General features: G+C 39.9%; 2 protein-coding genes across 12 annotated transcripts in view; both read left to right on the forward strand.

Annotated features, from left to right (window-relative positions):
- Positions 1-15,967, forward strand: part of TMEM62 (transmembrane protein 62) — a 52,333-nt gene extending 36,366 nt beyond the window's left edge. For all 6 annotated transcript variants that reach the window (XM_059181316.1, XM_059181311.1, XM_059181312.1 and 3 more), the window contains 5 exons: positions 4,218-4,331; positions 6,223-6,307; positions 10,125-10,229; positions 11,979-12,097; positions 15,116-15,967. In XM_059181316.1, coding sequence (XP_059037299.1) covers positions 4,218-4,331; positions 6,223-6,307; positions 10,125-10,229; positions 11,979-12,097; positions 15,116-15,442 — 750 coding nt within the window. In that variant the 3' untranslated portion in view covers positions 15,443-15,967. The remainder of the gene's footprint in view (positions 1-4,217; positions 4,332-6,222; positions 6,308-10,124; positions 10,230-11,978; positions 12,098-15,115) is intronic.
- Positions 15,968-16,166: 199 nt separating this feature from the next.
- Positions 16,167-25,172, forward strand: part of CCNDBP1 (cyclin D1 binding protein 1) — an 85,197-nt gene continuing 76,191 nt past the window's right edge. For 3 of the 6 annotated variants that reach the window (XR_009355534.1, XR_009355535.1, XM_059181319.1), the window contains exons 1-9: positions 16,168-16,406; positions 16,569-16,628; positions 16,892-16,971; positions 20,239-20,320; positions 21,142-21,238; positions 21,406-21,479; positions 22,260-22,336; positions 22,641-22,921; positions 24,660-24,720. Coding sequence is in view for 3 of the 6 variants with exons in the window: in XM_059181319.1 (XP_059037302.1) it covers positions 16,298-16,406; positions 16,569-16,628; positions 16,892-16,971; positions 20,239-20,320; positions 21,142-21,238; positions 21,406-21,479; positions 22,260-22,336; positions 22,641-22,921; positions 24,660-24,720 (921 nt within the window). In the remaining 3 variants the exon portion in view is untranslated. Of the gene's footprint in view, positions 16,407-16,568; positions 16,629-16,891; positions 16,972-20,238; positions 20,321-21,141; positions 21,239-21,405; positions 21,480-22,259; positions 22,337-22,640; positions 22,922-24,659; positions 24,721-25,172 lie in introns of all 6 variants that reach the window. The other 3 variants (XR_009355536.1, XM_059181320.1, XM_059181318.1) reach the window with 2 other exon arrangements.

Below are 25,172 nucleotides of genomic sequence, written 5' to 3' on the forward strand. Positions count from 1 at the left end.
AAATATAGGAAAATTGTGTCACTATTTTGGAAAGCTGTAGGATAGGCAATTTTCAAGGCATCCAGAGGATTTTGTTTGTTTTGGGAGTATGCATTGATAGCATATGTAGTAACAGTCTTCCTGCTATTCTGATTCAGCTTGGGGCATTTAATTCACTAGCACCTGCCGGGGTAGCGAGTGGTCATTCATTACCAAAATAGAACGCTTTCGTCAACATTAGGAAATTCTTTAGGAGATAGGCTGTGCTCGGGAATTAGTTTCTGGAAAAAAAAAAAATCTGTCAATTTCCACAAATTTAAGATTTGATGACAGTTTTTAACTATTTCATCTTCTAATATTAAGTCTTAGTTTGAAGATTACTAAGTAATCCTTCAGAAAACACATGTAATTGTTTTCATTATCTTTTATGTGTGTGTGTGTCACAGAGAAGGATTTTGGTTTTGGGGGGTTTTTTAAAAGATTATTTATTTATTTGATAGAGATCACAAGTAGGCAGAGAGGCAGGCAGAGAGAGGAAGGGAAGCAGGCTCCCCACCAAGTGGAGAGCCTGATGCAGGGCTTGATCCCAGGACCCTGGGACCATGACCTGAGCCCAAGGCAGAGGCTTTAACCCACTGAGCCTCCCAGGCGCCCCCAGAGAAGGATTTTGAATAGGAAGGAGCTGTTTACTGAGCTCCTTCCAAGGAAAGGCTGAACCCTTATAATTTCTTACTTAATCCATATAATAGTCCTTTATGGTAGGGAATTTTATCCCCAGTTCATAGATGAAGAGGCAAGAAAAGGCACTCTGCAATGCCACGCATCCTTGAAGTGTTCTACTTAGGAGGCAGAAATTCACAGAGAGGATATGGAAGGAAGGATGACTGGGAATGAACTCTTAATGTTCTTTCTGTTAGAAGGTGGATTTTTGAAAGAAAACCTGAAGGTACAAGTACACCTAGAATGAATGATTCCCTTTCTTTATTTACAGTTATGAGGAGGCACAACCATAGGAGATGTGTTCACAGTAGGGATAGGGACCTCCCAAATCTTTGGATTGCCTCAAATCCCCAGCTTCTATGATTTTATGAGGAAAAAACCATAGCTCGTGTTCCATGAAACATTTCTGGATGCTTCGTTAAATTCTTAGTAGACATGTGAAATTACATATACTTTTTCCATGTTTAACATTTCTTATATTATTGAGGTATAATTTACATACAAAAACTCTACATATTTAAATAGTATAATTTGGTGAATTTTTTTTTAAGATTTTATTTATTTATTTGACAGGTAGCGATCACAAGTAGGCAGAGAGGCAGGCAGAGAGAGGGGAGGGGGGAAGCAAGCTCCCTGCTGAGCAGAGAGCCCAATGTGCACTCGATCCCAGGACCTTGAGGTCATGACCCAAGCTGAAGGCAGAGGCCCAACCCACTGAGCCACCCAGGCACCCCTGTTTTCTTTTATATAACTTTAAAGGATTTGTCTACTGAATATTAAATAGTGAACTTGGTCCCCTCATTTGTCAACAGGAAAGTTCTGTTCTTTTATTTTTATTTTTAAAGATAATTTATTTGAGAGAGAGTGAGTGAGCAAGCATAAGCAGGGGCAGGGGGAAAGGGAGAAGCAGACTCCCCACTGAACAGGGAGTCTAATGCGGGACTCAATCCCAGGACCCTGGGATCATGACCCAAGCCAAAGGCAGACACTTAACCAAATGAGCCACCCAGGTACCCCAAGTTCTACTCTTTCAAATACAGTATACTATAGATAAGTCTGAGAAAAATCTATGAGAGACAACATTAATTTATTATCTTAACATTTTACCCACTCACTATTTTTATTGACTGTCTATAGATCTGAGCAGCCTAGTAGCAACTAGACCCTTTGATCAATTTTCAGCATGGTTCCTTAACTAGTAACATCAGCATCATCTGGGAACTTGTTAAAAATGTAAATTCTCATGTCCCATACCAAACTTCTGAATCAGAAACTCTGGAGATGGGACCCACCATCTGTTTCAACAGTCTACCACCAATAATGGTTCCGATGTACACTAAAGTTTGAGAACTAGAACTTTATTGTGCCTACTTTTCCAAATGAAAGAGCAGACTCCAGAAATCTATCTCAAAATTAAAGACAAACTCTGCTTTAAAATAAGAACGTATAGGGGCGCCTGGGTGGCTCAGTGGGTTAAGCCTCTGCCTTGGGCTCAGGTCATGATCTCAGGGTCCTGGGATCGAGCCCCACATCAGGCTCTGTGCTCAGTGGGGAGCCTGCTTCCTCCTCTCTCTCTGCCTGCCTCTCTGCCTGCTTGTGATTTCTCTCTCTCAGTCAAATAAATTAATAAAATATATATTAAAAAAAAATAAAAAAAAATAAAATAAGAACGTATAACTTAAAATAACATTTTGAGCAAAAAAGTTTGATAAACACATGTGAAAATTCTTTTTGCTATTTTAAAACTTTTGTATGATCAGAAAACTTAAAAATATATGCAAGAGATAATACTATAATGAATTCCCATGTATCCCTTAGCCGACTTAAACAGTTACCAACTCATGACCAATCTTGATGTCATTCCATCTGTAATATGACAGTATATATCCCTAAAAGAATCATTTTTTAAAATGTAACCATAATACCATCACACTTGAAAAATTAATAGTAATTCCTTAATTTCAAGCTATCTAGTGTTCCATTTTCCCAGTCTTATATATATAAAACAAGCATGTGGTTGGTTCAGATCAGAATCCGGACAAGAGTCCCACTCTCTTCTCCCCCCACTCTTTTTCCTTTCAGCTTATTTTTTGGAAAATTTTGGAAACTGGGTCTTTTGTCCTATAGAGTTTTCGATATTCTTGATTTACGTTGTTTACATTCATGTATCATTGAGCATGTTTGTCCACTCCCCTCTAGTTTCTATAAGTGGCTGTTAGATTAGAGGTTTGATCAGGTTTGAGTCTTTTTTTGGCAGGAATACTTGATTTGTTGTTTTATGCTTTTATCAGAAGTCTGTGCTATCTGGTTGTCCCTCTTTTAGTAATGTTAGGATTGATCATTGTATTCAGGTGTTGTTAACTTTATCCGGTGATGTGGTGATAAATATCTAACGACCAGCTTGGGACAGGTTTGAAGAGGGAACCCTGATTTGTCGTGTTTCCCTGATTTATACCAATTTCCATAGTATAAAATAGCTGATTTGAAGCTACCAGCATATCAACTGGCCTGCAAAATTCCTGAAAATTTAACAATTGGCTTTTGTGAGCCTGTCAAGCCAGCTCCAGCCCACTGCCAGCCTTTCCCTCCATTCATTATGAAGTAGCTAATCAGCTTTTCACGGAAGGATTTCCAGCAGCTATTGATGGTCTTGGCCTAGATCCATTATATCATTAGAGTTGTACAATGGTGATATTCAAATTGGCACTCCTTGTAAAAGGAGTATTAATTTGAATAGTCCTATAAAGAAAAAATTCCCTTACCTATTTGGTACTCAGATAGAGAAGTTTATACAGGAAAGGTAGGATAAATTCTTAATTCTTCCCGCACCCTCCCTTTTCTAAATCGATTTTCAGAATAATGAATTGCTTCCCTAGCATCTGCCAAAGGTAACCAAATGAATCTTTTATTTTTAGTATCATTGTGAATTCAGAATTTAAAAAAATATATAGATCTGGTATGTTTCAATCCATGGCATTTATACTTTTTGATGTTCAAATTGTTCTACCTTTGGCTGGTGGGAGCTTCTCCAATTTAGCCACTAAGTCTTTTGATGTAATTGCAGTAGTCTTTGTTGGGGTTCTTGCTTTCTGGCATGAAGATATTCTAAGCTCTCCCTGTGTCTTTCTTGTTCAGGAACTGGAATCAGCTATTTCTCTAAAGAGCACTGATCTTATAATGAGAAGTTTTATTTTGAGAGTACAATCTGGGCACTAGCCCAGCTAGCTCCTTGCTCTTGGATTTGTTACTATTCTAGGCCTTTTCAGTGAACAGAGGGAAAACACAAATTTTTCTTTAAAAGAAAATGTATTGTGAGTACATGCTGATATTTCCAGTTCAAATCTAGAATTACAGGGTTTAAAAGAAGTTATATTTAAAGTGCTTATAGGAAGAAGCAAAAAATAAATGAAAAAAAAATACAGCTATTCAGAGATAATGGACAAATGTTACTGGAAGCTAAATCTTGGAACATTATACATATAAATGTGCATGAGAGTCACTGCTGTGCTTTTAACTAGGATTCTGCTGGAAGAAGTAAGAGTGTTCACCACCTATTTTCTGTTCAAGAGGATATTCACCTCAGATTTGATCCCCTGGCATCATTTATTCTTCTTACCGACCATTGCATCGTGGTAAGTAAATTCCGCTTTCGATGAGATTCGGTGGAATCTAGTGGTGGGTCCAAAGTAGTAATATAATCATGTAGCGAGAAAGACAAACTTTATAAAATTTAGTTATTTGTCTAGAAGAAGACAATGCTTTAAAGTTGATTTGAATTAAAAGAAGCAGAGATATTGACAAGTAATACCTGTTTTGGAACCTGGTTCTAACCAATACCATAAAATCAGAATAACTAAGGGAATTAAAGGAACTGTGTAAAATTGGACTAAGGATCTTTTAAAAATAATTATTTCTTTCTATATAAATAATACATGCTTAATGTAGAGAACTTGGAAAATTTAGAAATAAAGTAAAATCAGCCCCACATTATTCTTTTATCATACTACTTATTATATAACCATTGTATTTGTCATTATGATACTCGTTTTTTTTTCTCATATATATTTCTGTATGAGTTTTTAATATAAAACAGTAATTTTCATGCTCTTTTGTGGTCTGAATTTTTTTTTCTACTGAGGAATTTGACTATTTTCTGGTATCAGTTTATGTTACTTTTAAGAATGATGTTGATTGGTATAAATATACCTTAATATTTTTATTTTTTTAAAGATTATTTATTTATTTATTTGATAGACAGAGATCACAAGTAGGCAGAGAAGCAGGCAGAGAGAGAGAGAGTAGGAAGCAGGCTCCCTGCCGAGCAGAGAGCCCGATGCGAGGCTCAATCCCAGAACCCTGGGATCATGACCTGAGCCTAAGGCAGAGGCTTTAACCCACTGCCTTCAAACCAGGCACCCCACCTTAATATTTTTAACCATTTATCTCTTGTTAATTGGGTATTGACATAAAACACACCAAAGAGACACACTATGATATTGAGAGGAAATTTATTTTACTTTTTTATTTTTTTAAGATTTTATTTATTCACTTGGGAGAGAGAGCATAAGCAAGGGGAGAGGCAGAGAGAGAGAGAGAAGCAGACTTTCCACTGAGCACAGAGCCCGATGGGGGACTCGATTCCAGGACCCTGGGAATAATGACCTGAGCCAAAGGCAGACGCTTAACCATCTGAGCTACCCAGATGTCCTGAAAAGAAAATTTAAGCCTCCCTTAATTTCACTTTCTAGACATAGCTTTACATATATCTTCACAGACTTACAATGTAAATTTATTATTTTAATTGTATTACTTGTATGATTAAGCTTTTTGGAAATATAACTAATGGGCATTTGTATCTCAGTTTTACAAGTTCCTTTAGTGTCTTTGTTTTTCTTTTGGGGGTTTTTTAATAGTCATCTAGATCAGGCTTTGGAAACTTTGAGGTATTATGAATCACCAGGGAACATTAATAAGAAACAGATTCTGATTTAGTAGGGCTGAGATGGCGCCTGAGATTCTGCCTTCCCAATAGGCACAAGGCGATCCCAATGATCCCATACTTTGAGAAACCAGAAGCTAGGTTATGTCTCTTCATTGTGAGTTAATCTCCAAGTGAATTGTGCCCTGACAGAGAAAGCAAAAGAAAATACCGACTTAGTTCATTTTGCCTGCAGTGCACTTTGTATGGTTTTTCTTTACTCTTCTACAACTTGAAATAAAACCAGTTCTACTTCCAGGACAGTGAAGGTGGACTGTTTCAGTTTGATCACTTTATATAACTAAGAATTACTTTGTTTCAGTATTAGTCTCAGTATCCAGATTCTGAAAGAGTAATGCTGAGGCTATTTATAATTTTCTTTTTTGGTGGCTCAGTTGTTTGATTCTCTTTGATGATTTCTTTTTCTTGCATAGTCATTTCTGGCAATGGTGTTATTTCCATTTTTGTTGATGAAGCCATTCTAAAAACCTTAACTGTCATTGTACCCATGTATCTGCTTCACACTAACACCAATTTCTCTGCAGGCCCGGGTCCTTTTTGTGATAATTGTGCTGATCCAGCTCACTGTTCTCATTACTTTTAGGCACCGAGGATATCCAGAGCATAAAGGTTAGTCATGGTTCCTTGTATTAGATGTCTTCATTCTAAAGTGTCACATAATATCCTATTACCAAGTGATAAATATTATTATAATTATCTTTGTCTTCATTCTAAAGTGTCACATAATATCCTATTACCAAGTGATAAATATTATTATAATTATCTTTGTCCTAGCTCTGTGAGGTGCATTCTTCAAACTTACTGTACTTTTTCCATAGTACTTGATCTTTTTTTAAAAAATTCACTTTTGGGGGCGCGTGGGTGGCTCAGTTGGTTAAGCATCTGCTTTCGGCTCAGGAAATGATCTCGGAGTCTCGGGATCAAGTCCCACATCAAGTTCCACCGGCTCCTTGCTTAGCAGGGAGCCTGCTTCTTCCTCTGACCTCTCTCCTCTCATGCTCTCTCTCTCTCATCCTCACTTTCTCTCTCTAATAAATAAAATCTTTAAAAAATTTTAAAAAGCAGGGTTTTTTTGCTGCTACATTGCAATAATATGAAGCTCAAACAGAAATGGGAGGGAAAATCACAATACAGCTCAAAAGGACTAAACGTCTCTGCCAGATATTAAAGATCCTCCACAGCTGGGTCTTATCTAATTAGCCGCATTTTTAACCAGTTATACCTGTATTTCAGCCTAGATAGTTTTCCGCTGTTCCCTACAAACACCATATTCATTTATGCTTCTGTGCTTTTGCCTAGGCTGTTATCTTTATTTTTCTAAACTTATCTAAATCTTAGCCTCCTTTAAGGCTCACCTCAAACCCTCGTTTTCCATCCCATTTTCTCCACCCCTTCCAGGTCATAATGAGCTCTTGCTTCTCTGAATCCCTGGAGTCCTTCCTGACAATTAATGCTACTTGGCCAGTCAGTCACCTTACTTTCTATAACCACCCCAAATGTATATATACATTTTCTCCTCCACCTGACTGTAAGTTTCTCATTATAGGAACTCCTATTTTCCACTTCTTTTCTGTTTCTCACAGCACCCAGCACTGTGTGCATAACAGACAATAAATACTTGTTGAACTAAATTTTCCTTACCCCTTCCTGGCTTGGATGAAATTCCTGGGATCAGGGACTGATTGTAGGGGAGGGGAATACCATAGCAATGACTCAACAGTAAAATGGCTAACTACAGAGGGAGTGTAGACATCCCACTGAATGTTTTCCTGCCTATATATATTTTCACAAATTCTGTGAAGAAGTTCAAGAACCATTATTGTACACATATATGTTCCTGCATATAATGTAAATAAAAAAATGTTTAAGGGAGGGCCCCAGCCTCATTCTGTGGGGATAACGATATCTTTGTGTAGTTATTTGAAATTTATAACATATTTTTACCTACATTATCTCACTTAATCCATACAGCAATCCTATGAAATAGGTATTATTGTCCCCGTTTTAAAGATTAGGACACTAAGGACTGGAAAGGTTGTGAAGGTTGTTCAAAGTCTCATCACTAGGAAGAGACAAAGGAGAGACTCAAAACCTAAGTGTTCTGACCCCAGGTCAGTTCTTTTCTGTAAACAACACTACTTAACTTTGCACCTTAGAATCCTCTGGGAATCTTTTATTTTTTTTTATTTTTTTAAATTATTTTTTTAATTATTATTATTTTTTATAAACATATATTTTTATCCCCAGGGGTACAGGTCTGTGAATCACCAGGTTTACACACTTCACAGCACTCACCAAAGCACATACCCTCCCCAATGTCCATAATCCCACCCCCTTCTCCCAAACCCCCTCCCCCCTTTTTTAAAATCTTTGTGTCTACCCAGCGCCCTAGACCAATCACATCAGAATTGCTAGGAGTAGGATCTAAGATCAGTAGTTTATAAAGCCCCCCAGATGATTCCATTGGCCAGTCATGGCGGAGATGTTCAGCTCTGACTAAAGCAGTATTTCTCAGTCCTGGCTGCTTAGAATCACCTGGGTTGCAACCTAAGGTTCTCCTCTCCCTCAGGCCAATTAAATCTGAATCTCTGTTGAGTGAGACCTGGGCATGATTATTTTTTCAGAGTTCCCCCAGATTATTTTAATGTGGAGCCAAAAAAGAAAATCACGTTTAAAGTTTATGCTTAAAATTTGGAGCATGGGGCGCCTGGGTGGCTCAGGGGATTAAAGCCTCTGCCTTCGGCTCAGGTCATGATCCCAGGGTCCTGGGATCCAGCCCCACATTGGGCTCTCTGCTCAGCAGGGAGCCTGCTTCCCCGCTGCCCCCTGCCTGCCTCTCTGCCTACTTGTGATCTCTGTCTGTCAAATAAATAAATAAAATCTTAAAAAAAAAATTAAAAATTTTTGGAGAATAGCTGTCTCCAAGGCTAAAGGATCATTTATTTACAATAAATAATAATTATTGGGGTGCCTGGGCGGTTCATTTGGTTAAGTGTCTACCTTCAGTCTAGGTCCTGATTCCAGGGGCCTGGGATTGAGCCCCCTGTCAGGCTTCCCTGCTCACTGGGGAGCCTGCTTCTCCCTCTGCCCTGCTCCTCGCTCGTGCTCATGTGTTTGCTCTCAAATAAATAAAATATTTAAAAATAAATAATTATTAAAAGTGGACATATAGATGACTACTTTGAGAAGTACCAGACTAGAACAAGAAAGACTCTTAAGAGAGGAATGAGTAGTAAGAATGTCACAAAGTGGGAAAGATCATTTGTTACCAGGTTTTGTACAAAATCAACTGTCAGACTGAACAGTATTTTAAGTACAAAATGGATATGTTGGCCATTAGGAAAGACATACTATTTAACTTACATCAGGCTGTCTTTCATTGGGACTGGTTCTTTCAGTAGTTTTCACCTCTAGGGGTGCTCAGTGTGTATCAAGTTTCCAGTCATGTCTTCTGGTTTATGACAAGCCACACACATGAGTGGAAAAACGGCTGGCTGAGGTTGAGGATCTGTGATACTTTAGTCTGTGGCCACAGAATGGAGCTACTCTGTGTGTGAAGCCTATATGCTTGGCTTTTTTGGCACTATATTTTAAGAGATGTTAATTCGAAGAGCTTTAGGGATCCCTTTCAGTTAGAGTAAGAGAATAGCTATGAGTTAGGAGCTATGTCACATATGGGAAAGAAATATTGGACGGTTATTCATACTTAAGATTAGACTGGAGAAATTTTGATACTTCTTTGGTATATTTTTATATACCACTTGGAAGTTTGTACATTTGGATACTAAATCCCATAGAAAACAGAGACTTTGAGCACAGCACTCTATTTCAAACCTACATGTTTATGCAGCTATAAGTGTGTGTGTGCATGTGTGCATGTGCGTGTCTCCCAACCACACATTGCCTTGAACTTTCTATTCTCTTCAGTTCTAATTGGACTGGCTTCTCAGGATTCCTCCCAACTTCTGAATTTAAAGTGGTGTCATCTGTATAGTTACCATATAACAAAAGATAGCCCATGGAAGTCTTTTAGAAAAACTTATAAAGAAATTGAACTTAGAGAAAGACAAGTATCATATAATTTCACTCATGTGGAATTTAAGAAATAAAACAGATGAACATAGGGGAAGGGCAGGAAAAATAAAATAAGATGAAATCAGAGAGGGAGACAAACCATAAGAGACTCTTAACTCTAGGAAACAAACTGAGGGTTGCTGGAGGGGAGTTTGTTGGGAAGATGGGGTAATTGGGTGATGGGCCTTACACTCAATGTACTGAGCACTGGGTGTCGTATGCAACTGACCAATCACTAAATGCTACCTCTGAAACTAATTAGAAAAAAAAGAAAGATGGAAGGAAGGAAAGAAAGAAAGAAAACAACTTTGCATGTGCTCACTGTTTGTTTTTTCAAATTTATTCTGTTTAGGGTCTCCAGGATTTATAAATTTGACTTCCTTTTCTCTCTACGTCCTGAGCAAACTAAACATCTTCTACTATTCTGTGTTGTTGCTAACCCTGTATACAGCACTAGGTAAGTCAATTAGGAAACATGAGATTGTGAAGAATTCTGCCAAAAAATGTATGAACTATTTTGACAAAAGAGTCATTTAGACTCTTGAAAGCATAATGAACAACACATGGATTCTTCATAAATCATTTCCTGGAACATGATCTTAGGAAATAAAGTTCTTTCCTAACATGTTTGAAGGACATTTAGTTGACATGGAGTTAACTTAAGCTGAGAAGTCCATTAAATAATTAGTTTGTGTGTACAGAACAGCCTTCTTTGAGTACCTTGAAGTTTTATCCTTTATTTCATCACACTTTTTATTTCCTTCCTTACTTTATCAGAACCTGTGATTATCTTCTGTGTTTATCATCTCTTCCCTCATTAGAATATCCACTGAAGTCTTGTCTGTCTTGTTCACGTCTATGCCCAGCACTAAGCACAATGCCTAGTATGTACTTCAGTGAATATTTACTTAATGGATACCCCTTAAAAACTCAGCACAAAAAGGAGAACCTGAGATGAGTGGTGAGTTCAGGCATATCCAAGTTCTTCTGTTATATTCTTATACCCAATACTTAGTCCCTCAGCCACTTACAGAAGCAGGAAGCACTGTGGTTCTGTATTTACAGCTTTTTACTAATGTTCCTTAGTGACATAAAGTCAGGAGTAGATTAGCTTACTCATTGCTTAGTCTTTGTCTTATACTTTTATTCTACCTCAAGACTTTTCTTTGCCTATTAGTAACTCCCACCAGAGAACAGAGAGTAGTTAGATAAAAAAATACAACACTCTACAGTTCTGTGTACCAGGCTTTGGCGGATGGCCCTTTGGAGGTCAGTTTCCTTGTTAGAAGATAGGTTGAAGCTATTTTAGACACTTGCCTTACACTAGAGGGTGAAGCACATGATTTGGCTCCTGGCTGTAAAAGAAAACATTAAAAGAATAGAAGTTGCTCCATGTTTAAAAGTTGAAACTTTCAGGAAAAACACTTTTTTAGACCCTGTATCCAGTAGAGGTTATATAATAACATCTATGACTTTTTAAAGCTGAACCCTGTTCTTACCAACAGATGATGGTATTTGCATTTTGAGAAAGGAAGTCTTGACTGTCCATTTATCACTCTGGACAGTATAGTAGTTCCAGAAACCTGCAAGCTAGGAAGGACATTAAGTAATAGGGAGGAGCAAAAAGTTATTCTGGCATTCTAAATGAAAAAGAAATTAAATTTTTTACACGTTAACCTTGAGTGTATAGTTGATGTACAAAGTAATGACTTGGGTCAGCAAGAAAAGGTCAGAATACATTCATGAATATTAATAAGAAAGAGAAGAAATGCATTTTAGAAAGATGAAAGTGGTTGAAGTTTTATTGCTTAAAGGAGTAAATATCAGTTATCTGGAAAATTAACTTCCACAGATTACCTCTTTGCTTCTTAAAGGAAATGTTAATGCATTATATTAAGATTATTATTGCAACAGAATCTTCTAAAGTTTCTGAACATACTCTGACCTGTTTCTGGAATCTATTCAGGTATAGCATATACTCAGATGATTTCATAATCAGACAAAAGTGTAGCAAACGAGCAAATGGTTGGTTAGCTAAGATGTATGGTGCAACATACAGATCAGTAAAGAAGAAAAATTATGCCAATAAAATGCTTACCAATAACTACTCTCACACCGTGTTATTCCTATAAACGTACCTTGTGATGTATATAATCAGAATCATAGTCATTTAATCTTCTCCTTTTGTCCCCATTGCCTCTTTCAGGACCATGGTTTGTTGGTGAGATTACCAAAGGCAAATTGGGTTGCTGCTTTTCCTTTGGGATGTTTGTTGATGGACATTTCCTACAAGGCAGCCTAACATTTGTAGTTGGCATTCTGCAGGTAAGAGGTCAGAAATGGAATGTAAGAATGCCTTGGCCTTTTGGACTAATTATATAACAGTTGTGAATTAAATCCAGAGCCTCAAACTAAACACCACTGATCATATTTCCTAATTTAATATTTGCTGTTTTGTTTATTTTCAATTGTTTTTCAAATGCTTCCTAAGCTCTTTCTTCCACCACTCTCTCGTAATATCTAAATACATTCGGCAGGAAGGGTTTCTAAAAAGTGAAAGAGATTTTTGGTTTTGTAGTTTGTTTTACTGTGCCTTTCCCTCGATGAAAAATGAGATAAGGGACTTACAGTAGAATAAGTAAGTAAACGAAAATTGATTATGATAACAAAGAAGGAAAATGTTTCAGAGGGAAGAAAGGAAAAATAGACACACAAGAAAAATAGGTCTATTGTCCAGGGGAAGCTGCACTGGGCAAGAACCAGACCTGGGCTTTTTAGTGATGTCTCAGCTGCTGTTTGTTTGGGAAAATACTAATAGGTTAGGTTTACATGTATATTAAGATTCCTTTAAAAGAAATACACAGGGGTGCCTAGGTGGCTCAGTCGGTTAAGCATCTACCTTCAGCTCAGGTCATGATCTCAGGGTCCTAGATCAAGACTCATATCAGACTCACTGCTCAGCAGGGAGTCCTTTTTTCCCCTTCCCTCTCCCCCTGCTTGTGCTGTCTCTCAAATAAATGAAATCTTAAAACACACACCCATGCGCACACACACACACACACACAACTAACCAATAGCAAATCTCTATAGTTTGGAAAGTATTTACCTACTATGTATTTTATTCACCTATAGGGGAAAAAGGTACTAAAATCTCAGGTAATGATTTCATGTTTGGGAAGAGATCCAAAAACATTTTTTAGAATGAGCTCACAGCCTCATAACAGGGCAGTAAAGGTTGGCAGGATTGGCAGGATTAGAGGCAATCAGGGAAGACTTCTGCCTAGTAAACATTGACCACAGACCAGAACATTCTCTGTATAGCAGCATTTTATATGTGAGTAGGTCGTGAGTCTCATTCAGTTGTCTGTTATGTAGGTGGAAGCTGTCTCACAGGAGCACTCTTATACCAAATAAAACCTGAGCCTTACTAAAAAGTAGGGTTTATATTCATATATTTTTAAAATATTTTATTTATTTATTGGACAGAGACAAAGAGAGAAGGAATACAAGCAGGGGGTAGTGGGAGAAGGAGAAGCGGGCTTCCCGCTGAGCAGGGAGCTCAATGTGGGGCTCCATCCCAGGACCCTGAGATCATGACCCGAGCTGAAGACGCCTAACGACTGAGCCACCCAGGCACCCCTATATTCATATTTTAATAAATAGTACACCACTAGTGGATTTTATGTATCATCTAGGCCCGTGGCTCCCAAATGTGTTATCTCTGCCCTTGACTTGTTCTCTGCATTTCAAGTGTCTATATATCCACCTGCCATTTCACATCTCCCCTTAGATCTCTAACAGGCATCTCAATATCACGTGTCTAATAAGGACCTTTCGTTTCTACCTCAAACCTCTTCCTCCCCCAGTTCTTTACAATTTCGTTAAGTTTTCCTAGGATGTATCTTTAATTTTTCCCTTTCCCTCTAATACCCTGTATTTAATCCATTAGCAAGTAGTACCCTGTTCGGTTTCCCTCCGATGCATATCTTGAATCCACCACTTCTCTTCATCTCTGTTACCACCACGCTAGTCTAACCCATAATTATTTCTTGCCTGGTCCACTGCAGGAACCCAGATTGGTCTTCCCACTGCTACCCTTGCCTCCCTACTCTCAGTTTGCCACAGAGCAGTCACTCCTTTCAAAACCTTAATCAGATCACTCCTCAGCTTAAAACCTTTAAGCAGAGCAGCGACATGATCTGAGTCCTGCTGACTGCCTCAGTTTCCACTTGGATCATCATGTTCCAGGCTCATGGGTCTTTAGTAGGCCAAGGCCTCTCCCACCTCAGGGGTTATTTGTTTCCTCTGCCTGGAATGTGCTTCCTTCTATGGAGTCATTCCTGCTCTTCGGGCCTCAGAGAACCCATCTCTCAGTTACCCTCTTGTGACTCAGTTATTTCTTTCATTGAACGTGTCACGACTATAGTGATCTTTTGTGTTTATTTTTTTGGTCTTTCTTTTCTCTGTTAGAATGTAAGCTCTACGATGCATCTTTGCTGCGTGTCTTTAGCCGAGAGCCTGGCATCATGCCTGCCGTGTAATGGGCATTTATTTGGTGTAATAGGCAATTATTTGGTGAATGAATGAACAAGTGAATCATACAGCAGCTAAACTTAGATTATAACTTAAATCTTCTGATTCGTATTCTAGTACTCATATGCTACTTTAATTAAAAATACAGAGATAATAGGGGCACCTGGCTGGCTTAGGTGGTGGAACATGCGACTCTTGATCTTGGGGTTCTGAGTTCAAGCCCATGTGTGGTGTAAAGTTTACTTAAAATAGAAAAAATTAATAAGAAACACAGAGATAAGAAAAAAATACTGATACCTAAGACCCCCCTCACTCTGCCAAAAAGAAAAGTGTGTTTATGTACATATTTATACATATATTCATTTCCACCTTAAACATTACTGAGGCCTTCAACATAAATGATACCTGCTTTTTTTTTTTTTTTTAAAGATTTTATTTATTTGACAGAGATCACAAGTAGGCAGAGAGGCAGGTAGAGAGAGAGAGGAAGGGAAGCAGGCTCCCCGCTGAGCAGAGAACCCTATGCGGGGCTCGATCCCAGGACCCTAAAGATCATGACCTGAGCCAAAGGCAGAGGCTTTAATCCACTGAGCCACCCAGGCACCCCTTAAGATGAAAAAAGATAAGGCAAATATACAACCATAAGTCATTTCTTGTGAGTGTTAATAAGCAAATGTGATTGAAGCATAAAGAATCAGAGAGTTAACCCCCAAGAGAGAGCAACATATCCTTAGGAGCCACTAATAATTCGTTAATGAGGTCCGACCCTCTAAGGTCTTGCTCATGGTTCTGTTCTGCTTCTTTTTCCAGCTGGCATTTTTTAACATACCCTTGATGGCTTACCTGTGTTGGAGCTTGCTGCAGCGGTGCTTTGGTCACAACTTCCGGTCTCATCTCCATCAAGGAAAATACTTGAAAGTTATACCTGTTCACCTACTTATGTTACTGCTATACATCTGGCAGATCTATTCCTGCTACTTTCTTCATATGACATATGGTGCTCTAGCTTTTTTCTTCTCCCCTTTGCGGACCTGGTTAACACTGTTGACACCTGTTATCATTCGTTGCGTGTGGACTCTGAACTCTACTGAGCTTGGAACCTTCATAGCACAGTTAAAAAGCCACTTGAGCTCCTGAAGGTCTTGTGTCACCATCCGCCTCTGTAGCCCAGGCTTCTGCCCCAGCAGCAGGTGGAAGGCCAGTGCTGGGGGCAAGCTTCAGGAAGCTGCTACAACCTGGACATCTGGGAGTTGGGGGGATTACTCACTACTGATTCCTGCAGAATGGACTACAGAAAAATCTAAATAATGCCATGATTCCTTCCTTTGCCAGGAAGGCAGGGGATTGATTTACTTTTGTGAAAAAGTTCTAATCAGGAGATCCACAGGGCAGGGTCTGGGTGTGTGTATGGGAGTATCAGAAGCCCACTGTATTTTTTATGGTTACCTCATGTAAAGTACCTAGCACAGTGTGTGGAACTCAGCAGCCGGCAAGGGAGCCACTAGAGGGGTAGGTAAGCGGTAGGAACTTGGGCCCTCCCCTGACTACCCTTGAGATATTAGCTCCAAGTCTTCTTTTACCTCGGGGTTATGGGCTCTCGGCTTCTTTAGGTGGGGGTGCTTTCAGCTAATCAAATAAAAGAGTAATGATTAAAAACCGCGACTGGGCGGTTGCGTGCGTGTGTGTATGTATGAGTGACCAGGCCTCTGAGAGCGGGAGGAGGAGTGGCAGGGCCTTTAGGGGAGGGACGAATCGGACCAGACCGCCGGGCGCGGGAGGAGGCGTGGCCGGACCTCCGGGGCGGGGAGAAAGGCGTAGCCCGGCCTGGCAAGATAAAAAGAAGTGTGGCGGCGGCTCTGGGGCGGGGCCGGGAGGGTTGTTGCCGGAAACGAACCCATATCTGTGACCCCCGGATGTGGAACGCCTATGGAAGTGCGGCCTTAGCGCCTTCCTTGGTCGCTTTTGTCCGGAGGTTCCAGACGATACAGGGAGATGGCGAGTGCAGCTGCACCTACAGCCGCGGTCCCCACGGTAGTTCCGCCTTTGGAGCAGCTCCGGCGCTTGGCGGTGGAGCTGCGGTTGCTCTTGCCTGGATTGCGGGGTGAGCTGACGCCGTTGAGACCGGCGGCGGCAGGGGCGGGCTTGATTTGGGAAGAGGCCGGCGGGGGCGGGGGCACGGGCGGAGGAGGTGGGGGTCGGGGTGGCTGGGCTTACTTGTGCTCTTCCTTTCGCCCCCGCCCGGCCCACATGCCAAACCCTCTAGTCGGCGAAGCCCAAGAGACCACCAAGGAGTTTAATCCTGAGACGTTTTGGAGGAAACTCAGTGAGTGCCTCTCCTGTTGGGGACTTGTATTTCTCATGCCTTTCGGTGTACCGACCCCTTTCCCTCCCGCTTCTCCCCCTCCCACCGCATCCTCTCAGGATACTTCACCCTATCAGTCCTTTGCAATTCGGAGTTGGGGATATGAAACATTGATTTGGGGAGGTGTTTGAGAGGTCTCAGCTGGTAAGGCTGACATTTTTAAAGCCCATGCAGCATCTGCAGGCCGATCATTTTGGCACTAATATATAGGCTCCTTCCCTCAGATGAGGCAGCTGTGAACGTGGCAAGGGAAGCCACGACTCTGACAGAAGTCTTCTCTCGAGTTCCGCTGCCCTCTCCACAGGTAAGCTTTACTTTCCTGGAATCCTTGTGTTGCCTCGTTCATTAGGAATCCAGTCACCTTCTTTCCACTTTTACACTCAAGCCAGGGGATTTATTTTCCACATCTGTCAAATAGGATTGCAGCGAAGGCCAAATTGCCAGGTGCAGTTCCTGGCACGGCGTAGGCAGATCTTCTAAATAGGTATCAGTTCAACTTTCAGTTCATCCCTGGTTATTCCCTTTCTGACATATATTTTTTAAACACTCGCTATTTGGTCGGTGTTTTCACATATGTGATTCCCATCTGATACGTGAGTAAGCAGGTTTAGAGGCTCAGATTAACGTAAGTAAGCAGTGGAGCTAGGATTGAAATTAGGGTTTATGGTGTCTAAACTACACCTTTTCTGTCATACTACATAATACCCTTTTTGTATCGAATTACTTTTTATGTTTAATCAGTAACATATGTATACATAAAAAATTCAGAAGATGTCAAAGTGTGCTAAAAGTTTATATTTCCTCTCCCCAGTTACTTTTGAATTATTCCATATATATTCGATGCATAGACGCAATTATGTGTGTACGCATGCTTCTTTTTTACACAAATGATAGGATACCATAAACACTTTTCTGGATCTTCCTAAAAATATTAACAACATGAATTGCACATTGATTCTTAGTAGGACATTTAAAGTTGCTCAGTTCTTTATAAGGCTGCCTGGTATTCAGTAGAGTGGATATAGCCATAATTTATTTAACCAATACTTTATGGGGATATTTAAGCTCTTTACAACTTGTGACTTATAAACGGTGCTATAGTAAATTGCCTAGGACAATCTTTGTATGTATGTATTATCAGTAAAAAAAAAAATTCCTACAAGTGGAATAGCTGGAACAAGAATTTATGCATTTTTATTTTTATTTTTAAAAAGATTTTATTTATTAGAGAGCATGAGTGATGGGGAGGGGCAAAAGGAGAAGCAAACTCCCTGCTAAGCAGGGAACCCAACTCGGGACTCAATCCCAGGACCCTGAGATTACAACCCAAGCCAAAGATAGACGCTTAACCAACTGAGCCACCCAGGTTCCCCAAATTTATACATTTTTATTTTTTTTAATTTTTAAAAAGATTTTATTTATTTATTTGACAGACAGAGATCACAAGCAGGCAGAGAGACAGGCAGAGAGAGGAGGAAGCAGGCTCCCTGCTCAGCAGAGAGCCTGATGCTGTGGGGCTTGATCCCAGAACCCTGGGATCATGCCTGACCTGAAGGCAGAGGCTTTAACCCACTGAGCCACCCAGGCGCCCCCAGATTTGTACATTTTTAAATTACCTGTTATTGTAAAACTTAGTTTTACAATATGTAGGCTATGACCAGGTATGCTTTATGCCATTTTTCTAGAACTAGGCATACTTAAATTAGGAGTAAGATTATTTTAAAATGGCATATTTATTGCCTTATTTCATTTTCATAGTCAATAGTTTCATTCTCTTTTTCAATCTGTATATCCAGATGTTTTGAAATGAAAAAATATTCTTTTGCTTCACCTACAATGATAAACTCTCCCCCCTGTAGACCCCAGAGATCTATGATGAGAAAATAAGAAATGAAGTGTTTGAGAGCAGTTTAAAAGCTTTGTTCAATGGAGTCAATATTTATTTTAAGGGGAGTAGTATTACCTTATTTTTCTTCTCTGTTTGCCTGCTTTCTTTCAAATACACTCAGGACTTGTTGCTAAAATTCATAGCTAGTAACATACCATGAGGAGGGAGCATAGAACTATTTTTCCATACATGCTCAGAGCAGTGGTTTCATTCATAGGTGAAAAGTTTCAGTTATATTTGAATTATGTGTATTTGAATAACAACTGTTTTCTTAGAATCTTGCACCTTAGTTTACTGAAGAATGGCTTTATTTATTTTTTTTTAAGTGTGTGGATGTTGAAGCAATGTCACATTGCCATAAAATTTTTTTTAACACTTTCAGTCACTGTGCTTATTCACCATCCCAGACTGGTAACTGTTCACAGACTGGCACCAGTCTGTGGACCATATTTTACATAGCACTGGCTTAGAATTTAGCAGAAAAGTGAGGACAAGGAAGATAGGAGAAAGCCAGTGACTGCTTAGAAGGAAAATAGTCAACATTGAACAATGTTGAGTCTATGCTAAATTATCTTCAGGTATATTGTGATTCTGTTAGAGAGAGATCAGACCCCTGGCTAATGATGTAAGAGTTGGCAAACTTTTCTTTAAAGAGTGAAATAGGGGGGCTCCTGGGTGGCTCAGTGGGTTAAGCCTCTGCCTTTGGCTGGGGTCATGATCCCAGGGTCCTTCCTGGGATCAAGCCCTGTATCGGGCTCTCTGCTCAGCCAGGGAGCCTGCTTCTCCCTCTCTCTCTGCCTGCCTCTCTGCCTACTTGTGATTTCTCTGTCAAATTTAAAAAAAAAAAAAAAAAAAGTGAAATAGGAGGGCCTGGGTGGCTCAATGGGTTAAGCCTTCTGCCTTTGGCTCGGGTCATGATCTCAGGGTCCTAGGATCAAGCCCCACATCGGGCTCTCTGCTCAGCAGGGAGCCTGCTTCCTCCTCTCTCTCTCTGACTGCCTCTCTGCCTACTTGTGATCTCTGTCAAAAAAATAAATAAAATCTTAAATAAATAAATAAATAAAAATAAAAAGTGAAATAGTAAATAATTTAGGCTTTGAAGGTGAACTTTGTCCTTGTAGTGGGAACACAGCTGGAGGTAATATATAAACAAGAGTTTGGCTGTATGCTGGTAACAATTTATTTTTAAAAACTGACAGTGGATCTAATTGGCCCATACGCTGTAGTTACCAACTCCTGGTCTGAGATAAGAGGAATACCTCACAGCAGATCATGGGTACCTCATGATATTGGAGAGAGAGAGAGTGAGCAAGACAGAGAGCACATGAGCAGGGGCAGAGGTAGAGGAAGAGGGAGAAGCAGACTTCCTCAAGGAGCCTGATGCAGGGTCCTGGGATCATGACCTCAGCTGAAGGCAGATGCTTAACCAACTGAGCCATCCCAGCGCCCCTTTTCTGCTTTTTTTTTTTTTTTAATATTTTATTGAGTTGTCACCTCATTCTCTTGTGTCCAGCTAACTCCTCTCTGCTATGTGCAAGAGCAGCAGAAACCCTAAGTCATAATAGAACTACAGAAAATATTTGTAGATCATGCTGTACAGTTGTCTGCTCTCTTCTACAGTAGATGGACTGATGAATGTAATCCAATTTTTTTTCATTCTGAAATTGATCCATCACCTCGTAGGAAACCAAGAGGTTCTGCGAACAAGTCCATGCTGCCATCAAGGCAATCACTGCAGTATACTATTCACTTCCCAAGGATCGGGGTAAGCCACTATATGCACAGAAATGTTTAATTTATAGGGTAGTCTTTGGTAATATGATAGCTTATGTCCTGTGACTTTTACCTTGTCCTCAATTTGAGCATGTAATGTATCTTTCTTCCATAAAATGCCCTCAAGGATAATTTTATAACATCAGTGACCTCCATAAATAAACTTTCATGCTAAGGTACAGATGCTGTGTTACCATCTTCCCTGCTTTGCCTGACTCTAAGACTTTTAATTCTCACTGGCTCCTCCCTCTCTAACCCATTCTAACCACTACAGATGCTGGATCTATAGCATCTCCACCCATATTACATCACATCTTGTTTCTGAGCTCCCTTATGGTTAAGTGACCTCTAACTCTGCTTATAGATTAATGCTTTGATTATAATCATGCCAAAATTATAAATGAATATGTGTCTCATGGATCTTAAGTTTAGGGGTTTATGAAGTGATTCAAGTGTGGTCATTGGTGAAGTAACTGGGTGATGTTTTGTGATAACTCAGATATGAGGCTGAAAGATGCTTTAAACTTCAGCTGTTTCATCCACAGTTGTCAAGAGACCATGGACCTTAATGAATGGATACATGCTGTCTTAGAAATATTTTGTTCTAAATCTCTTTTGGAGGACAGTACTCAGGAATGGTGGGAGGAGCAAGAAAATGGCATGGGGAGATACATAAGACCTGAGTTTTGTTTTGGCACTCCAATTAAAGGATATGGGTGCACATTACTTCAAGTTCTGAAGGGCTTAAACTCTGAAGAAAGTAGATGGTGACTTCTGGAAAGACCAGCCTACTTAGTCTTTGGGTTTTTTCAGGAATCACCCTGAGAAAGCTGGTACGGAACGCCACTCTGGACATCGTAGGTGGAATGGCTCAACTTGTGGATGTGCTTTTCATTACTCCAGGTCAAAGGTAGTAATACCACAGTTGGGGTTATCAGTTAATGGGGTTTATTGCTTCAGGGAGGGGGAAAAACTCATTCAACAGCAAAGTTACTAACAGCTGAGAATGGAAGGAAGGGCTTTTTAGGAGAGAGGAACCTTGGTTATTGATATATCCTTACTGATTCCTTTCTCCAGCCCAGATAGCAGTGACCTTATTTCCTACAACAGTGTCTGGACTGCATGCCAGCAGGTGCCTCGGATACCAAAAGGTGGGTCAGAGTGGGAAATGGGCCATTGACTCTGTTGGCCAAAGCAGATAGAAATTCTCCTATCTAGTTTCTAGTTTTGTAGCATGGATGTATTTTAACTTACATTTTAGTAAAATATATATAGTTTATCACCAACATCAAAAGATAAGTATCCATATATTTTCTCAGTCTGTTTAGTTCTCATAATTTTTTTAGCCCTCTTTCTGTGGCCCTATCTTGTTGAACAAATGTGGTTTGTTCTCCTGGTCCTGCCCAGGACACACTGAAGCACTTATGAGGTAGTGCCAGCCAGATTGAAAGTAGTGTTCATCCATGAGGACCTTGATGAGAAACATCATGTGACCATTTTTTAAAAAAAGATTTTATATATTTATTTGAGAGAGTGTGAGCAAGAGAGGGAGGGAGCACAAATGGGGGGCAGGGAGGAGAGGAAGAGGGAGGAACAGACTCCCAGCTGGGCAGGGAACTCAACGTGGGACTTGATCCCAGGACCCTGGGATCATGACCTGAGTTAAAGGCAGATACTTAACCCGTTGAGCCAACCAGGTGTCCCTTGCATGACCATTTTATTTCTTTTTGTGGTGAATGATGAAAAGCTTTTTAACTCCTATCTGGGTACCTAGAGGATGGGTATTAGAAAAATTTTACATTAAATCACTGCTCTTGTTGACTGTCCTGGGCACTCTTCTCAAATGGAAACACTATTGGTTGTCATTTGCAGACTTCACAGAATTGTAGGCTTCTTCTTTTATTCTAGTGCTTCTGATTTTTCACTCCTAGATAACAAAGCTGCAGCCCTTTCAATGCTGACGAAGAGTGTGGATCTTGTGAAGGATGCACATGAGGAAATGGAACAGGTGAGGGAACAGCTCCATGATAGTGGATGAGAATTGTAAGGAAAGAGATGGCCTGAGCATTGACTCAATTAAGCCCCATCCTCATTCCTGGATTTTGACTATCTCCTGCCTCATGCAAGTGTGTGATTTATACCATTCTCCTCTGTCTTTGCTGGGCTAGGAGAGTGAGAACAGGGTTTATGAAGTGATTCAAGTGTGGCCATTGGTGAAGTAGCTGGGTGATGTTTTGGGATAACTCAGATATGAGGCTGAAAGTATAACAGTCTCTCTCTCTCTCTTTTTTTTTTTTTTTGGCATATCTTAGGCCATGGAAGAATGTGACCCATACTGTGGCCTCTTAAATGACACTGAGGACAACTCTGACAGCCATAGTGATGAAGAGGATGATAGGTTGGGGTTTCCAAACAATCGGGACTTATACTGGTCAGAGGAGGATCAAGAGCTCATAATCCCATGTCTTGCACTGGTGAGAGCATCCAAAGCCTGCCTGAAGAAAATCCGGATCTCAGTGGCAGAGAATGGGAAGAAAGATCAGGTCGCCCAGCTGGATGACATTGTGGATATTTCTGATGAGATCAGCCCTAGGTAAGCAGGATCCCCATTTGAAACGTGAGTAGCAGTGTGTGATCTTAGCTTGTGCTGTCACCCCAAGCTTTTCCTCCAGTTTTTTATTTTGAAAGTATTCAGTCTATAGGAAAGTTAAAAAAAAGTATTGCAGTGAACACCCATATATCCTTCATTTAGCTAGATTCACCTGTTGCTCACATGTTTTTTTTCAATATTGGTTTATTTCCCTATGGTTAGATGTGCCATTTTTCTCCTGAACCATTTGAGAATAGGTTGCAGACATCAGTGACATTTCACCCCTAAATTCTTCAGCATGTATCTCCTAAGAACAGATATTCTTGTTATTACATCCAAGAGATTTAACATTAAATAGAATAATATTTAATATTCAGATTATCCCATTTGTCTCTAAAATGTATTTTATTGCTTTTTAAAAAATTTTATTTTTTAATCCGGGGTTCTGTCATGGTGTCACATTGCATTTGGTTATCATCTCTTGGAGTAGTCTTGTATGGTTGTAGTCTCTTGCAACTATAACAGTCCCTGTCCTTTTTAGTATTTTTTGACATTGACTTTTTAAAGGGAAGTTGTCTTGCAGAATATCCAAAAATTTGGATTCGCATTATTGTCTTTGTCATGATTATAGATTATTTTCAAGTTGAATATTTTTTTGGCAAGGATATCATGTATTTGAGTATTTTGTGCCTCTCATTACATCATATGGGGGAGGGACATGAATGTTAGTTTGGTGGTACTAAATTTCTTTCTTTTTTTTTTTTTTAAGATTTTATTTATTTGGGACGCCTGGGTGGCTCAGTTGGTTAAGCAGCTGCCTTAGCTCAGGTCATGATCCCAGCGTCCTGGGATCGAGTCCCGCATCAGGCTCCTTGCTCGGCAGGGAGCCTGCTTCTCCCTCTGCCTCTGCCTGCCTCTCTGTCTGCCTGTGCTTGCTCTCTTGCCCTCTCTCTGATAAAATAAATTTAAAAAAAAAAAGATTTTATTTATTTGACAGAGAGAGACAGCGAGAGAGGGAATACAAGCAGGGGGAGTGGAAGAAGGAGAAGCAGGCTTCCCCCTGAGCAGGGAGCCTAATGCGGGGCTGGATCCCAGGGTCCTGGGATCATGACCTGAGCCAACGGCAGACACTTAATGACTGAGCCACCAGGCACCCCGGTGGTACTAAATTTCACCACTTGGTTAAAGTAGTGCCCACTTGAGTGCTGTTCCATAGATGAACTCCACTTGTGTCAGTTACTAAATTAATGGTTTCAGATCCTCCCATTTTAAAAAAATATTTGAGCGAGAGAGAGAGCAATAAGCAAGGGATGGGGGAGAAGCATAGGGAGAAGGAGAAGGGAAGCAGACTCCCCACTGAGCATGGAGCCCAGAGGGGTGGGGCTCAATCTCCAGACTTGGACTTGGAGATGTGACCTGTACCAAAACCAAGAGTCAGACACCTAATTCACTGAGCCACCCAGGTGACCTCAGAGCCTTACATTTTAAACTGAATTAATCATGTCCTATCATAAAGGCCAAGGGAGTTTCCCCCCCCCCCCCATTTCTAATGAAATGGGCTATGTATGTGTTTAGTAAATACTAGTTGAATGGATTCTGGTTACCCAATTTAAGGAATTGATAGGCATTTATGGACAGTTAGGTTCTCACTGGTCACATCCCTAACTGTGTAGTGGAAACCACCCATTTGAGCTTTGTTCCTTTTGTTGTTAATGGTTATATTTTTGCTTTCTGCCCTTAGTGTGGATGATTTGGCTCTGAGCATATATCCACCCATGTGCCACTTGACTGTGCGAATCAATGTAAGTACCAGCTTTGAGGGAAAAGCTACTGACCTAACTGGTAGGATTTTACTATCTACTAGTATTTCCTTTAAACTATAGGAAATATATTTATTTGTCAGTTAGATGCAAATACAACAATAGTGTCATAGTTCTTACATGTATTTCTGCTTGATAAATCTTTACTGAAGCCCTGAGTTCTGGTAGTACTCTCTTCTATAACCATTTGGGTAATCACTTAGAAGAATCCAAAGACCTTAGAAAATGCTATTTTGAAAAGAAAGTCTGAATTACCATACTACTGTTAACCTAAAATCATTAAGTTTCTGATTTCTGGTGTAGGCAAAAATCTGTGTCCAGAAACATACTCTGTTCTAATATAAACACACTGGATGATTTAACTACAGAGGGTCAAGGTCTTTATAAAAATATGTTTTTTGTGTATTTTTTGTATTTTTTTTTTTTACTTTTAA

This window comes from Mustela lutreola, chromosome 7, assembly GCF_030435805.1.
Source record: "Mustela lutreola isolate mMusLut2 chromosome 7, mMusLut2.pri, whole genome shotgun sequence".
Taxonomy (NCBI): Eukaryota; Metazoa; Chordata; class Mammalia; order Carnivora; family Mustelidae; genus Mustela; species Mustela lutreola.